Source organism: Peromyscus eremicus, chromosome 1 (genome assembly GCF_949786415.1).
Source record: "Peromyscus eremicus chromosome 1, PerEre_H2_v1, whole genome shotgun sequence".
Classification (NCBI taxonomy): Eukaryota; Metazoa; Chordata; class Mammalia; order Rodentia; family Cricetidae; genus Peromyscus; species Peromyscus eremicus.
In genome coordinates this window covers 71804561-71818860 of record NC_081416.1, presented here as the reverse complement: position 1 = coordinate 71818860, position 14300 = coordinate 71804561, and the positions used below count along the sequence as shown (strand labels likewise).

Below are 14300 nucleotides of genomic sequence, written 5' to 3'. Positions count from 1 at the left end.
GACTCATTGGAGCTGTGGTTAAGGTGTGAGGAAAATGTGCTAGAAGGGAGTTGAAATGTGGGCCCCTCCACCAAGGATGGGCTTCATGGAGCTGGCCCATGGGCCTTCTTCCCAGTGTGTAGTGCACATAGACACTTCTCAGCATACTGACTCACATTTGACCCCGAACCTCAAACTTCTAGCCGCTCAACATCGCCCCAAACCCTAGCTCCTTCAATTTTCCTTGGGACTGATATTCGCCTGTATTGAAGTCATCTCATTGGCCCAACCTTAGCAGTGAGGATAGCGTCTCCTACTGGGACAGTGAACATACTGGTGAAATCATTTGAATGACAGTGAACTTAAGCCTTCTTCTTGAGAAGAAATAGAGTGGACACTGAGGACTGCACATTATGGGGACCTCCTATGTGAGACTGTTCAAATGTGGCCACAGTGAGACAAGCTGCATAAATACTAGACAGCAAGGATGTGCAGCCTACCAGGAGGCCGAGCTACAGCTGCAGGAGCAGTCTGGAAGGCTAGGCATCCTTAAGGAGGTTAGGAATAGTAACTAACTACCACAGTCACATAGCTCCCTTCTCACCTGTTCCAGCCTCATCTGAAGAGATGCTAGAAGCAAATGTAGATATTTATGTCTGAGCCATTTCTGCTCCATTTTCTTTCTCTCATGGACCTTTACAAAATGTTTCATTCACTCACCAAATACTTCCTGAATGTGTCCCATGTGCCTGGTACACTGACGGGAGGTCTCTCGATTCAGCCGGGTGCTTTTATTGCTATGTACACCAGTGTAGGAAGGGAGCCTGTGCTCCTACACAAGCACACATGTGAACACACACACATGCAACACACACATGCAACACACACACCTGCATACACATGTGCTCACATACTTTTATACACCCACACATGAGCACACAGACAGACAGACACACATACCTTGGCACCTTACAGGCTGTTTCTTCCAAGTGATTATTTTGGAAAAGCAGACAAGCTGTCCAGGCTGTCCAGAATGAATCTTAACATCTCCTTATAGGAAAGAATATGGAAACAAAGCTAATGCTTTTCTCCACTGAGGAAAAGCTCCCATTCCATCCCACCTACTGAAGAATTCAGGAAAGCTGCTACATTCCTTTGCTTTCCTGTTGCCGTGGTAAAACGCAGACCCAAAGAAACCTGAAGAGAGAAGGGTTGATTTAGCTTCCAGGTATAGGCTGTCCTGGAAGGAAGCCATTGCAGAGACCATGATGGAACTCTGCTTACTAGCTTGGCTTGTCTGGATTGCTTTCTCACACCACCCAGGACCACTTACCCAGGGGTGGCACTGCCCACAGTGTCCTGGGTGCTCTCACATCAACTGCTAATCAAGAAAACATCCCACAGATGTGCCTACAGGCCAATCTGATGGAGGTGATTTCCTCTCCTGAAGTTCTCTCTTCCTCGGTGAGTCTAGTTTGTGTCAAGTTGACAGAAACTAAGCAAACAGCTGGTAAAACCCATATACTTGATCATGAACAAGGTAGGAAACTTCAAGTCCATTTAAAATATTATTTATTGCTGGGTGGTGGTGGCGGCGGCTCACACCTTTAATCTAACCACTTGGGAGGCAGAGGCAGCCTAGTCTATATAGTGAGTTCCAGGATAGCCAGGGCTACCCAGAGAAACCCAGTCTAGAAAAAAAAATTTATATATATATATATATATATATATATATATATATATATATATATAAATTTTATTTATGTGTATGAGGGGTTCAAATATTTCTCAAATAAGTGAAATAATTCTGAAACCTTAAATCTTTTTTTTTAATTGTGGTCAAATGTACTCGCCATACAATTTACCGTTTTCAACTTTCTTCTGTCTACACTTTAGTGGCATCATGAACCATCTTCAGAACTTTGTTGCCTTGGCAAACTGAAACTTTATGTTCCTTAGCCTAAGCCCTCTCCTTCCTCGCCTCTGTTCTCTATAGACTTGACTGATCTGGTTCCTGAAGGAGCAGAAACTGTAGTTCCTGGTGTCTGTGGTGCTATAGTTTGGATCTGAAACGCCCTACAGGCTCATGTTTTAAATACTCGGTCCCCAGTGTGTGGCGTGTGTGTGTGTGTGTGTGTGTGTGTGTGTGTGTGTGTGTCACGCGTGCGCACATGCACATGGGACATAGTGTCACATGTATGCTTGGTGTGCACCAGAACACTGTGCCGTAATCTCAGCCCTTTTTTTTAACTTTTAATTTGGAGATAATGTCTCATTAAGTTACTCGGACTGGCCAGAACTCACTCTGTAGTCCTTGTATGGTTTGTCATTCTCCTGCCTCAGCCTCTCAGGTAGCCTGAGTTACAGGCCTGTGACTCTGGCTTGTTTTTTTGTGGTGCTCTCCTGAGGGCTGTAGAACCTTTAAGAGGTGGGTCCTGACTAGCAGAGGTACCTGACCTATGAAGGTCACGCCTGACCCTGGTTCCAGCCTGTGTTCTCGGCTTCCTGGCCTACCAGGATGTGAGATGCCTCTACCACAGATTCCTGCCCACAGAGAGTGGTTCCACCATGCCTTCTCGTCTATGAGGGACTGAAATCCCTCTGAAGCTGTGAGGGGAAAAAAATCAAAATAAAACAAAAAAACCACCTTTTCTCCCTTCAGATGCTTCCGTCAGGCAACAAACAAGTAACTAATACACCCAGGTGTCACATCAGATTCCTCTACCGTGCAGCGCATGTCAGAATGCTCAGGCCTGGACCTCATGGCTCAGGTGTGAAATGCAGGGCCAGTAGAGCTGTGAGCCTCACACTTACCATCAGGAAGGGACACTGCCCCCAGCAGATGGTGGGAAGAAGGAAGTGAGAAAATTGTGGCTGGAATGGTCTTTAAAATTGCAGTCTGTGGCCTCAGAAGGGGATTTGCCTCCAGCACCACCTTTCAGGAGGTCTGGGGAGAGTACACCTTGAAAGCAGGACCCAGAGGTGACCAGTTTGTGTTAGAGTTTCCAGGAACTGTCTTCCCTGAGGGGTCCAATCCTTGAGGGTTGAAGAACTGTAGACAGTTTGCTCCTGAAAAGTACTGAGCCATCCATGAGGTCTATGCACAGACAGAGCACTGTGGCTGGGCAGACAAGCTGTACAAGACCTGGAATCCATTAGCACAGCCAGGCAGGAGGTCCCCAGCCAGGCAGCCCACCTGCTCCTGTTGTGTGACATCAGATGGAAGTTTGCTGTCACCATCAAGACAGGTAGAAAGGTGCTGGGCTAGACCTGTGTGGTGGCATAGTCAGAGGATGTCACCAAGCCATAGGAGAAGAGTGAGGTGGATTGGTTCCAGAGTGTGGGTCACACCCCTCAGGCCCTTTGAGAATTTAGAAAATCAGAGGCCACCAGGTAGGTGGATCTCTGTGAGTTTGGATAACAATGATGATGAATGTCACCAGGAGCAACTCCATGTTCCCAACATGCCTGAGCCCTGGGAGGACTTATAAGGCACAGAAGACTTTGCTGGGTTCCAGCAACTGTGCCTGGTACTTCCCAATCACTGTCACCTCGGTTTCTTCCATCCACCATAGGAGACACATGTGGCTCTTGTCTCCACAGAGGAGAATTAAGCTCAGACAGGCTCAGTCACATGACTGATGGGTGTCCAGGCCAGGAGAGGACTATGGTGTGCCTGACTCCAGGCCCCCAGATTGGTTGGTTGATGAGCTGACCGTAACCTCTCAGACTGGCCCTAACTGTTTGTGTCCTCACCACTTTCCCAGGGTTATGGAGTTCAAGTGCTTGTCTCAAAGCTCTTCCCCATTTCTCTGAGACAGGATGGTTGTCCAGAGAGGGCCTGGCTGACAGTCCTTCTGCCCAAGTGCTTCCCAAAGGGAGGGCCACGGCTCTGGGTCTCCTCCAGTAGCCTTCCCACTCCAAGCAATGTAGCAAAATGGGAACCTCATGGGCTTCTGTGTTTGAGGAAGACACGCTTCCCCTAGGCCTGGCCTTTCCCTCTGTGGCTGCATCTGACTGTATTTAAGCGGCAGCTCACTGATTACCCTGTGTCAAGGGTGGTAGGTGTGAGCCTCCATGGGAACATCTTTCCCTTGGGAATCTGACCTTCTCTACCCATTCCTGACCTTCAGCCTGTGTTGCTGTTAATCAGCACTAGCAATGACACTGGCCATCACAGAACTGGTAGTGAAACCAGGGATCCAGAGTTGGCTCTCAGGTTCTTCCTAATTCTACCAGCAAAGGCTACTACCAGAGCCTTTTTGGTTTTTAGTGCAAGGGCAGCATCTGTGAAGGAGTCAGATGTTCAGTTCTGGGGTTTAAAGCCTAGCCAAGTCTCAGCTTTCTGTAAGATGGAGCTGACAGAACTTACCTTGTCTGTTCCACAGATTTGTAAAACTCAAAGGAGAAATGTAGAGAAATCCCCTGTGAATGACATAGGATGCTGTCATTCATTTAATATGTATGTTCTAGGCATGCACACCCGAATTCACTCTGTAGTCCATGTATGGTTTGCCATCCTCCTGCCTCGGCCTCTCAAGTAGCCTGTGAGCCTGTGAGCCTGTGGCTCAGAGGTAGAGGGGAACGTAACCACTCATCTCTTCGTATTATCTAAGTGGTCCCTGCGTCCGTACTTCTGCCTTGTCTAGCCCTGCTGGGTCTCTAGGTCATGGCTTTCAGCAGCTCACTCCTTCCAGAGAGGAGTTTTCTGAAGGCTTCCTATTCTTCTCTTCCAAGCTTTCCCAAGAAGTGCTGCTTTCTGGAACAGGATACCGGGCAGAGCTGGACGCCACTCTTCCTTTGTCTGCGTCTGCACGGCATCACCAGTGGTAAGTGTCACCACCCATGTGGCTGCATGCATGGGAAGGCTGTTTGGGATGAACCCCCAGCAGATGTTGCTACAGGAATGCTCCCTGGAGTTGTCACTTCCGAGATGTATGACTTCCGTCTCAGGAACCCCAGCTGTAAAATGGGGGCTAACCGAGAAGTTCCATGAATAGCATGATGGGTAGAAAGGGCTATCATTGTTTGCTTTCTGTTGTTGTGATAAACATCATGACCAAAAGCAAATTAGGAAGGAAAGGTATATTTGGCTTCCGCTTCCAGGTCTATTAGTGAGAGAAGTCAGGACAGAAGGGGAGAAGGGGACCATTGGGGAAAGTCGCTTACCTGCTTATTCCCAGGTTCACATTCTACTAGCTTTCTTATGCGGCTTGGGTCCACCTGCCTAGCGACGGCACCGCCCACAGTGGGCCGGGTCCTCCTACATCAATTAGCAATCAAGAAAATGCCCCACGGACATGCCCACATATCGATCTGATGGAGGCAAGTCTTCAACTGAGGGTCCCTTTTCCCAAGTGTGTCAGGTTGACAGCCAAGGCTGGCTTCACACTTGTGATGATTCCTGCCTTAGCCTCCTGAGTTCTGGGATTACAGGCCTGTGTCACCACCCAAAGCCCCCCACCCCCCGTCTCTTTCCTTTTTTCTTGAGACAGAGTATCATATACCCAGGCCAGCCTCAAACTCAGTATGTCGTCGAGGATGACTTTGAACTAGTGATCCACCTGTCTCCACCTCCCAAGTACTAGGATTATATGTTTCCCTACACTCCATTTATGTGGTGCTGGGGATCTGACCCTGTCGAGTTATTCATGCTAGCAAGCCCTCTACCTCCTGAGCTGGATAATACACCCATAGCCCGAGGCTGTTCTCTTGGCATCTAATTGAATCACCTGCTGCTGCATGGGATCAGCTTCTAGGTCACTTCATTTGTTTGGCAGTTTGGGAGAGAAACTGGCTCTCTCTTAAGCATTTCACCTGCTGGAACCATTTGTCCCAGCAGGTGAAATGCTTTACGGTCTTCTCTAGATAAGGAAATGCGGCCGGGCTTCCTGGAGTCTGCAGTGTGGCCCCCCTTCTTTATCAGCTAGACTGCAGTTCTTTAGAAGTCCTTGGTCACTTCTGCTCCAACTTTGTTGCAAAGCGTAGCCCGGCCTGGCTCTCTCCTCTCCAGCCATCTGTGAGCCACTTCGTCTCTGGTTTCTAACATGCTCAGGCTAAGCATATTAACCTCAACTTCATTTCCTGTCCCCTCCTGCGGTGAATACGGAGCAGAGCATGAGACCAGAAGAGTTCACTGCCGTTTATTGGCTTTCTAATTGGCTGACCTGATGTGGTACAACAGGCTTGGGGTAATGCTTTCAATTCCCCCTTATGACACACACCGGGACAGTTTCCCACAAACCAACTCGATGTTTCCTTCACGGCATGCACCCGGGGCACATTTTTTTCATCTGAATACATTTGAGAGGCATTGTCCAATGAACCCTAAAGTGCCAGGTCTACGTTCTAAGCTGGGACTTCTTTTGTTGCCTGTTCCTCATGCTCTGGGTGGAGGAAAGGTGACATGATGTGGAAAGAGGAGGAAACTATTGTCTGTATGTTCCGGGCAGCTCAGGAGGGCCACTCTGTGAGACATAGCTGCCTCCGGAAGGACTTTTGAGAACTATTTCAAAGACCTTCCCAGATCTGTGGGATGCGGTAATAGCTGAAAACTTGGGAGTGCCTGATGGAGTCAGGGAGCTCAGGGCAAGCTGCTTCTAGATGCTCTTGTGACACTGACAACATCATTTTAACCCCAGCCCCTGGCCAGACAGGACTGCAGCCAGGACGCTGGAATGCTTGAACTGGGGGATGATGTGTTCTGTAATTTATGGACATGTTAGGGACTCCGGGGAAAATAAAAACAGAAACAGATCAGAGGACAGCTCACAGGAGTCGACGCTCGCTCTCTATCTTACGAGTCCCGAGGATTTGAACTCAGGCCATCAGGCTCGTCAGCAAGCACCCTTTTCTCCGAGGCATCTCACTGATGGTTGTTCTTTTGTTTTCTGAGACAGAGTCTCGTGTCACCCAGGATGGCTTTGAACTTGTTATGACTGGCCTCAAACTTCTGATTCTTTTGTTTCCACCTTACAAGTGCTGGGATTACAGGTGTGCGCCACCATGTCTGGTCAGAAGCAGATTAAAAAATAAATAAATAAAAGATTTATTATTTTTGATTGTATGGGATAGAGGGTGAAATTGCCCGCAGAAGCCAAAAGAGGACACGGAGTCCCCTGGAGCTAGAGCTACAGTGGTCATGAGCTACCTGTTGTAGGTGCTGGGACTGAGCTCAGGTCCTCTACGAGAGCGGTAGGAACACTGAACCACTGAGCCATCTCGCCAGCCCTGCCAGAAGCAGATTTGAATAGGATCAGTGCACAGCCCAAGTCGCTGCTCCCCTTTTCCTCTGTAATGTTTGTTGATAATAATGTCAAGAGGGTGGAAAAACCTTGGTGAACTGTTCAAAGGGAAAGGCCCTGCCTGGCCGGACTCAGAGGCTTTGATGTCCGCTTTCTCTGTTCACGAGTTTCCTGAGAACCGATGAAGGCTCGTTGGGCAGTGATGTGTTCTGGCAGGGTTGTTGAGACTGTTTCTTTAAAAATAACATAACTTAAATGCTGGAATTATTTGGTTTTGTGTTTGTCTGTTTGATACAGGGTCTCACTATGTAGCCCTGGCCAGCCTGGAGCTCACTGTGTATACCAGGTTAGCCTCAAACCCACAGACATCCTCCTGCCTCTGCTTCTCAAGTGCTGGCCTTAAGGGCATGAGCCACCACATCTGGCTAACTGAAACTTTAATAAACAGTATATAGTACAAGACATTTCTTATTAAATTGAAATTGCTCTCCAGTCTGTCTCTCTCAGACCATCACCCAAAGACAACAGCCAGAGTCAATAATTGGAGTGATTATTTTACTCCTTTTGAAGTTTCTTTGTATAAGTCTGTGTGTGTGTGTGTCCATGTCCATATATGTGTAAGCATGCAAGCATGTGCATTTGTGTGTTCATGTAGAATTTGACATCAAGTGTCTTCCTCATCATTCTCCATCGTATATATTGAGGCAGAGTCTCTCACTAATTGGGCTGGCGTAGCTAGCCAGCTTGCTCCAGGGATCTATCTCCTGTCTACCTCCAGCTCTGGGTCTACAGGTGTCCACCCAGAACTCCAATCCTTACACTTGCGTGGCAAGAACTCTGCCCACTGGGCTATCTCCTTGATACTGTAAGGTTTTTTTTTTTTTCTTTTAAGAATAAATTTGGGATGGGGAAGTGGTAGTGGCGCACACTTTCCATCCCAGCACTCCAGAGGCAGAGGCAGGCAGATTTCAGTGAGTTTGAGGCCAGCCTGGTCTACAGAGTGAGTTCCAGAACAGCCAGGACTGTTACACAGAGAAACCCTGTCTCGCACCCCCTCCCCCCAAAAAGGAATAAATTTGGAGTACGTATACAGCCATAGTGATTCTTAGCTACTGGCCTCCCATTTATCAACAAATATTCAAGGGAAACTAGCCCTTTCTGCTTGCCTGATGGCTCCGCTTTTCCTTCTGTAAGTCAGATGTTTGAAGTTGTGTTCTGGACAAGCCTGTAACCACTTCCCTTTGTGTCTCTCTAAGGCAAGGATCTGGAGGAGTTAAGGCACATTAATTTCTTCCCTGAGTCCTGGCTGGTCCGGGTTACAGCCAACCATTATCACGCAGTGAGTCGGCTTCTCAAGGAAGCAGCTTTGCCTTTTCTGGAGATATCTTCCTCATTTGAAATCTCTGGGTCTCTGAGGCCTATCTGGAGCCTCCTCCAGGGGAAGAGAAGAGGGCGAGGTCCCACATGGCCTGTGATCTGGAAATTTAGCCAGGGTTGAAGAGTTTTGGTCACACCTTCCTCCAAACCCTGGCCCTAGTACACACAAATATAAATGTGCTTATTATTAAAACTGTTCAAACTACAGAGAAAAGAAATCCCCTCAGACCATCTCCCAAAGACAATAGCCACAGTCAATAGTTCATTGTCTTTACTGCCTTTATATAGGGATCACATTTTCACATAATAGTATTTTTCTGTACTTTGAATTATTTGCTTGTAGGAGATTTTCCACAGTAGAAATGCTAGCACTATAGCATATGTACAGTTTTGTTCCTGGTGCATATTAATAAATGTTGGGACCAAATGAACTCACCCCCGCTGTCCACATACTTGGCAGCATAGAGCATTTAAATTTCAGACCACTTTTGTTAATTGAGGAGGGAACAATGGCGTTTCATCTTTAAATATGCATTTCTTTTATGACTGGCAAACGCGAGTATTTTTCCACGTGTCTGCTTTGTGGATTGTCCATACAAACTGCCCGGCTTCTTGTACATTTCCAATGGAACATTTTCAGAGATGAAGCGGGGCAGTGTTTGAGTTCTGAAGATGCATGAGTCACGAGTTAAAATTCAGCCAGCTCCACAAGTACTTATTGTGATGTTGGAACCAGCCCTCCAAGTGCCCTTCTCCCTGTGCATTAGAGGGCTGCTCCACGGAGAGCTCTTGCTTCTCTAGGATAGAATTTAAACTCTTCTCTAAAGGTGGCCAGAGAGACTGACATTGAGAAAGTTCCCAGCTCCATCTTCCCACCCCCTGACCCAGCCCAATCCTTCTTTTTACCCTTGGCTGTAAGCTCAGGCTCCTGAGATCCACACCCCACGTTCCAATCTTCTCTATAGAATGTCACACAAGAGTCCTGCTCACTCTTGAATTTGTGACCATGATCATTCCCATGATGATGCTATTGATGGGCATCTTTTATTCCCCTGATCACACTGCTTAGCCATTTTCCTCTCCTCTCTACATGCTCTGGAAACACTAGGAACAGTGCTTGGATATAGTAGGTTTTCAGTAAATGTCTGAAGACAAAGCCATGGGGCCTGGAGATCCAGGAGTGGGTGGATGGGAAATGATAAGGGGTACATTACCATGCATCAGGTAAGCTGTGTGCATTTCCCTTTCAGCTGGAGAACGGGGGCAACATGATCCACCTGAAAGATCTTTCTACACAAGCCCTGAGGTTTGGGCTGCTCTTTAGGCAGGTACTGAAAACTTGACCCAACCAAGGGGAAGAGATATCCCTTCTATGCTGAGCGAAGGAGCTCTATGGGGCCACCCATGACCACTCTGACCTCTGGTAGTAGAGCTATCAAACTCCTAGGAAATCGATAAAACAGAGGGCAGGAACAAACCAGTCAGCAATCTGATGTGTGTGGCCCAAATTTTCCCACTAGGGTGACCAATGGTCCCTGCTTTTCCCAGGATGGAAGAGATTTCCTGGGAGTTGAGAGTGTTCTTCCTAAAAGCAGGAAACATCTGGGGAAATCATGGGCTAATCACAACCCCACCACCACCACCACACACTTTCAAACACAAGGGCTCAGCAAGTCTCCAGTCCAAATTTCAAGACCTGCCTCATTCACGGAGCTGTTTCAGTGGATTCCAATCAAACCACGGGTGGCCAAGGAGCTCCAGTGTGAGGCATCTCAGTGCTCAGTCATAGGACAGGATCTGGGGTGGGTGGCTGTGCTCTGTCTTGGGCTTGTTGCTATATATATTTATTATATTTTTAATTTACTACATATATATTTAATGCTGCTGTATGACTTATTTAAGGTAATTAGCACAGATCTTAAAAGAACTCATGTTTCAGGGACTTGGGATCTAAATCTATCATCTGAGAGATGGATTCAGTACCTGGTTGCAGCGACCCACCAAAGTAGATCTTTTTGCAGAATAGTATGGCATGTCTCACAGGCCCATCACATTGGAACAAGAGTCACTGCAGCCCCCGGGTCGTTTCAGACCATACTGAACTCGTTATTTCTCCCCCAAAGAATCATGCAAAGTAATGATTAGGAATATTGGAAGAAGTTGGTAGCTGTTTCTGAGCAGTGGCAGTTTCTGAGTGTGTCCCTCTGGTTTTCCTGCATCCTCTTGTGTTTGAATACTTTCCCCTCTCACTTTGTCGCTTCTCTTTCCCAATGTAGGAATATACCACTTACTCGGAAAGGATTTCTATATATGGATACTTCTTTGAGATAAAGGGAATCAGACATGATGCGACCTCTTACAGTTTTTCTATGCAGGTAAGAAGCAGGAGCACAGGGAAGGCACACCTCTGAAGCAGCCACTCAGGGCCAGCCCGTTCATACGGGATGAAACAGAATTGAGGAATTGTTAGTTCATCCTTCACACAGGCCGTGTCCGAAAGCACTGTTCACACTCATGGATGTGATGCCATGTGATTTTCACAAGCAGCTGGGGAGGTCGGTACTGGCAGTACATGAGACTGTCAACTCTGAGTGACTTCCCTTTCATGTCATGTGGCCTCTTGACAAAGTCAGGATTCAACTTGTCTGTCCTGGGAGTCAAATCATTGTCAGTTTGTACATAATAGCTGATGTTTTCTTTTTGCCCACGGTCATACTTTGAAGAAGTGACAGGTAGTGCCCACAAGTAGGAGAGGGAATGAGTCTGTCTAGAGTGACACAGCAGGGCATCTGAAGACAAGAGCAGGACAGACCTCAGAGTATTAATGTGTAATTGTGCAAAGGGCCTGCAACAGATTGGCATAGAAAGCATTGTATATGTTTTATCTGAAATTGGTAGTTAGGGATGGAATTCAAGGCCTTGTGTACTGGGGCAGGTCTTTCTGTACATTGTGAATATATGTTGTTCCCATTGGTTAATCAATAAGCTGCTTTGGCCTATGGCAAGGCAGCTTAGAGGCAGGTGGGAAATCTAAGGAGAGAGACAGGAAAGAGAAAAGTGGAGTCTGGAGAGAGACACCAGCCACCGCCAGGAGAAGCAAGATGTGGAAGTACTGGTAAGCCATGGCTACATGGCAACTTATAGATGAATAGAAAAGGGTTAAGTTATAAGAGCTAGCTAGCAAGAAGCCTGCCATAGGCCACACAGTTGATAATTAGTATTAAGCCTCTGAATGATTATTTTAGAAGTGGCTGGGGGATGGGAGGGGGGCGGCGGCAGGCGTGGGATCCGAGAAACTTTCGATTACACGTGTGCATTCTAAGCATGTGCTGTACTGTTGAGCTGTGCTCCTAGTCCAGTACTGCACATATTTAGCAGACAGGGTAGTGACAATGATGGGTACTGTGGTGAAGGACTGCTGTATTCCGTTTAGGATTTGCTTAGAAATCTCTCTTCTCTAAACGTCAAGCTCTCACTTGGCTTTCTATTTTTTGCTGTCAGTCTCCATACCTAGAAACTTTAAGTGAGTGAATAAGAGGATAGATGAATGAATGAATAAATGACCAAATGATGAAATCTGAGTCCCAGTTTGGCCACTACCTTCTAATGTGTCCCCATAGCAAGTCCCTTCTCTGCCTGGGCCCTCCAATCTTGGTCACCAGGCCCTCAGGCACCTTCCTAACTGAATGGAAGGGATGGATTATGTAACAGCATCATTGGCCTTTGCGTATACACTGTTGGAGCTTTATCCCAGCACAGCAATAAGGAAGCTTGACTTGACGGCCAAGCCCTAGTCCACTGAAAGTGGTTTGCATATGGAGAGGTCTCCGACGTCACAGTGTTCCAGCGGTGGCCGTTTGGAGAAATGGCCTCATACTATCTGTATAGAATGAAACAGGAAGGCTGGGTGTCAGGAACTGTTAGCTAGCTCTGGTCACCCTGGTCACTAGGCTGGTCACCTGGTCACATTGGTTGGGCCACTCTCTCTGCAGAGAATAAGACACACCGACTTGGAGTGCCCCTCACCCGTCTGCGAGCACAGTGCCATCAGCCTGAGAACAGAGCGCCTGGTGAAGTATGAGATCAGAGCCCAGACGATGGTGGATGGCAGATGGCAGGAGTTCAGGACAAACCAGATCACGCAGAAGTTTGGGTTTGTCAAGCCAGGCTGCAAAAGCCACGTGAGCGTCCCCCTTGTCTGGCTTTTCTCTCTCCCTTCTGTTTCCTTTTTGCTCCTTCCCTCCCTCGCCCCTGGATGGGCATCCCTATCTTCAAGCCACCAGCGCCCTATCAGGGGATCGTTTTCAGTTTCTGTGGGAGACCAGCCCCCATGCTAATTTACCCCAGGAACTCTTGAGGAATGAGGGATAAGAGAGTTAGTTAATAATAGAGAGTAAAGAAACAGAGAAAACACAGGATAGACTCGAGTGACCCTGGATCCTTACCCAAACGGGCCCAGAACTGTATTCCAAAGGGCTATTTATAACAAGGCCAAGGGGTAGAGCAAAAGACCTCCCCCTTTGCTAGTTAGACCCTTACAAACACCTGGTACCCAGGACCGTGGCCCATTCAACCTCTTATGCAGTCCTGTTGGGTACAGCCACTAGGAAACCTAGTGGGCTCCAACAAGTTTCCTAAGGATGATCACGTTCCTAATGATACCAAGGGAAAACCTTCTAAAACAAAAAAGCACAACCAGTAGTTTTGGTTGACTCTAACAAATCAAATCAGGGGCACAGTAGACCCATCTTGTAAATGTCATTAGGTATTTGTGTATAGATGTGAGGTGTCACAGCTCATCAGTTCCTCTGATATCTTTCCGAAGGCTAACCCAGGAGCGCAGAGCCCAGTCAACCCTAGGGTGGCACCAACATCTAAGCAGACTTAGTACCTACCTGGCTTTTGGTGGCCACAGTCCCCAAATAGCCAGAGAACCAGAAGGGGGTTCTTTGGTTGTGGGTTTGCGGTCGGGGCTCATGCTGGTATTCTATTGGGTATGGGGCTGTTCCCCACACCAGAGTCATTCTCAGTCCAGACCCTGGGGAGGGCTGGAGTCAGCACAGTCTCTGTGGGGGGTGGGGAGAGGCTAGGCTGGCAGTGTGCTTCCCTTTGATCAGGTGACAGCACAGGTGTGGCCTCGGGACAGCTCTCACAGATTTGTATACTTCGCTGTGTCTAAACGATGTCTAAAATGTTGTGTATTTATACTCTCTGTGGAGCCAGCGCTGGGAACCAGGAACTACGCAGCTGTCTTTGGTACCTCAGCCTCATCCTGAAAGTCTCATTTGTTTCTTTTGTTTCTTATCTCAGACCTTGAAAATCCAAACCATGGGCATCCCAATCTATGCCAGCTTTGCATTCGTTTTCCCAGCATCTTGACAGTTTTCAGAGGAATCTGTAGAATCTCCTGCCCTGACCAACCTGTCTACATAAGAGGAAATAAAAGGACATTAATGAGGGGAACCCAGGGCTCAGCTGTCTGCTGCTTAGCTCCACCGCGTCCTCTGTTCAAGCTCTCACATCATAGGTTAGTGGTAATCTGTTTCTCTTTTCATCCAAAGATAGGATTGGGGAAAAGTCATGTCCAAGTTCACTCGGGCTGTTGGCAGACTAATCTTGCAGCTGTACGACTAAGAGCCTCAGTAGCTACTAATAGTCTCATACAATGTCCTGCAGTCCTGGGAGACATCCTGTCCCCTC

General features: G+C 47.6%; 1 protein-coding gene across 2 annotated transcripts in view; it reads left to right on the top strand.

Moving 5' to 3' along the window:
- Positions 1-14063, top strand: part of Btbd16 (BTB domain containing 16) — a 49902-nt gene extending 35839 nt beyond the window's left edge. For both annotated transcript variants that reach the window (XM_059265686.1, XM_059265678.1), the window contains exons 10-15: positions 4717-4808; positions 8480-8562; positions 9851-9928; positions 10877-10975; positions 12593-12781; positions 13911-14063. In XM_059265686.1, coding sequence (XP_059121669.1) covers positions 4717-4808; positions 8480-8562; positions 9851-9928; positions 10877-10975; positions 12593-12781; positions 13911-13979 — 610 coding nt within the window. In that variant the 3' untranslated portion in view covers positions 13980-14063. The remainder of the gene's footprint in view (positions 1-4716; positions 4809-8479; positions 8563-9850; positions 9929-10876; positions 10976-12592; positions 12782-13910) is intronic.
- Positions 14064-14300: the final 237 nt, after the last annotated feature.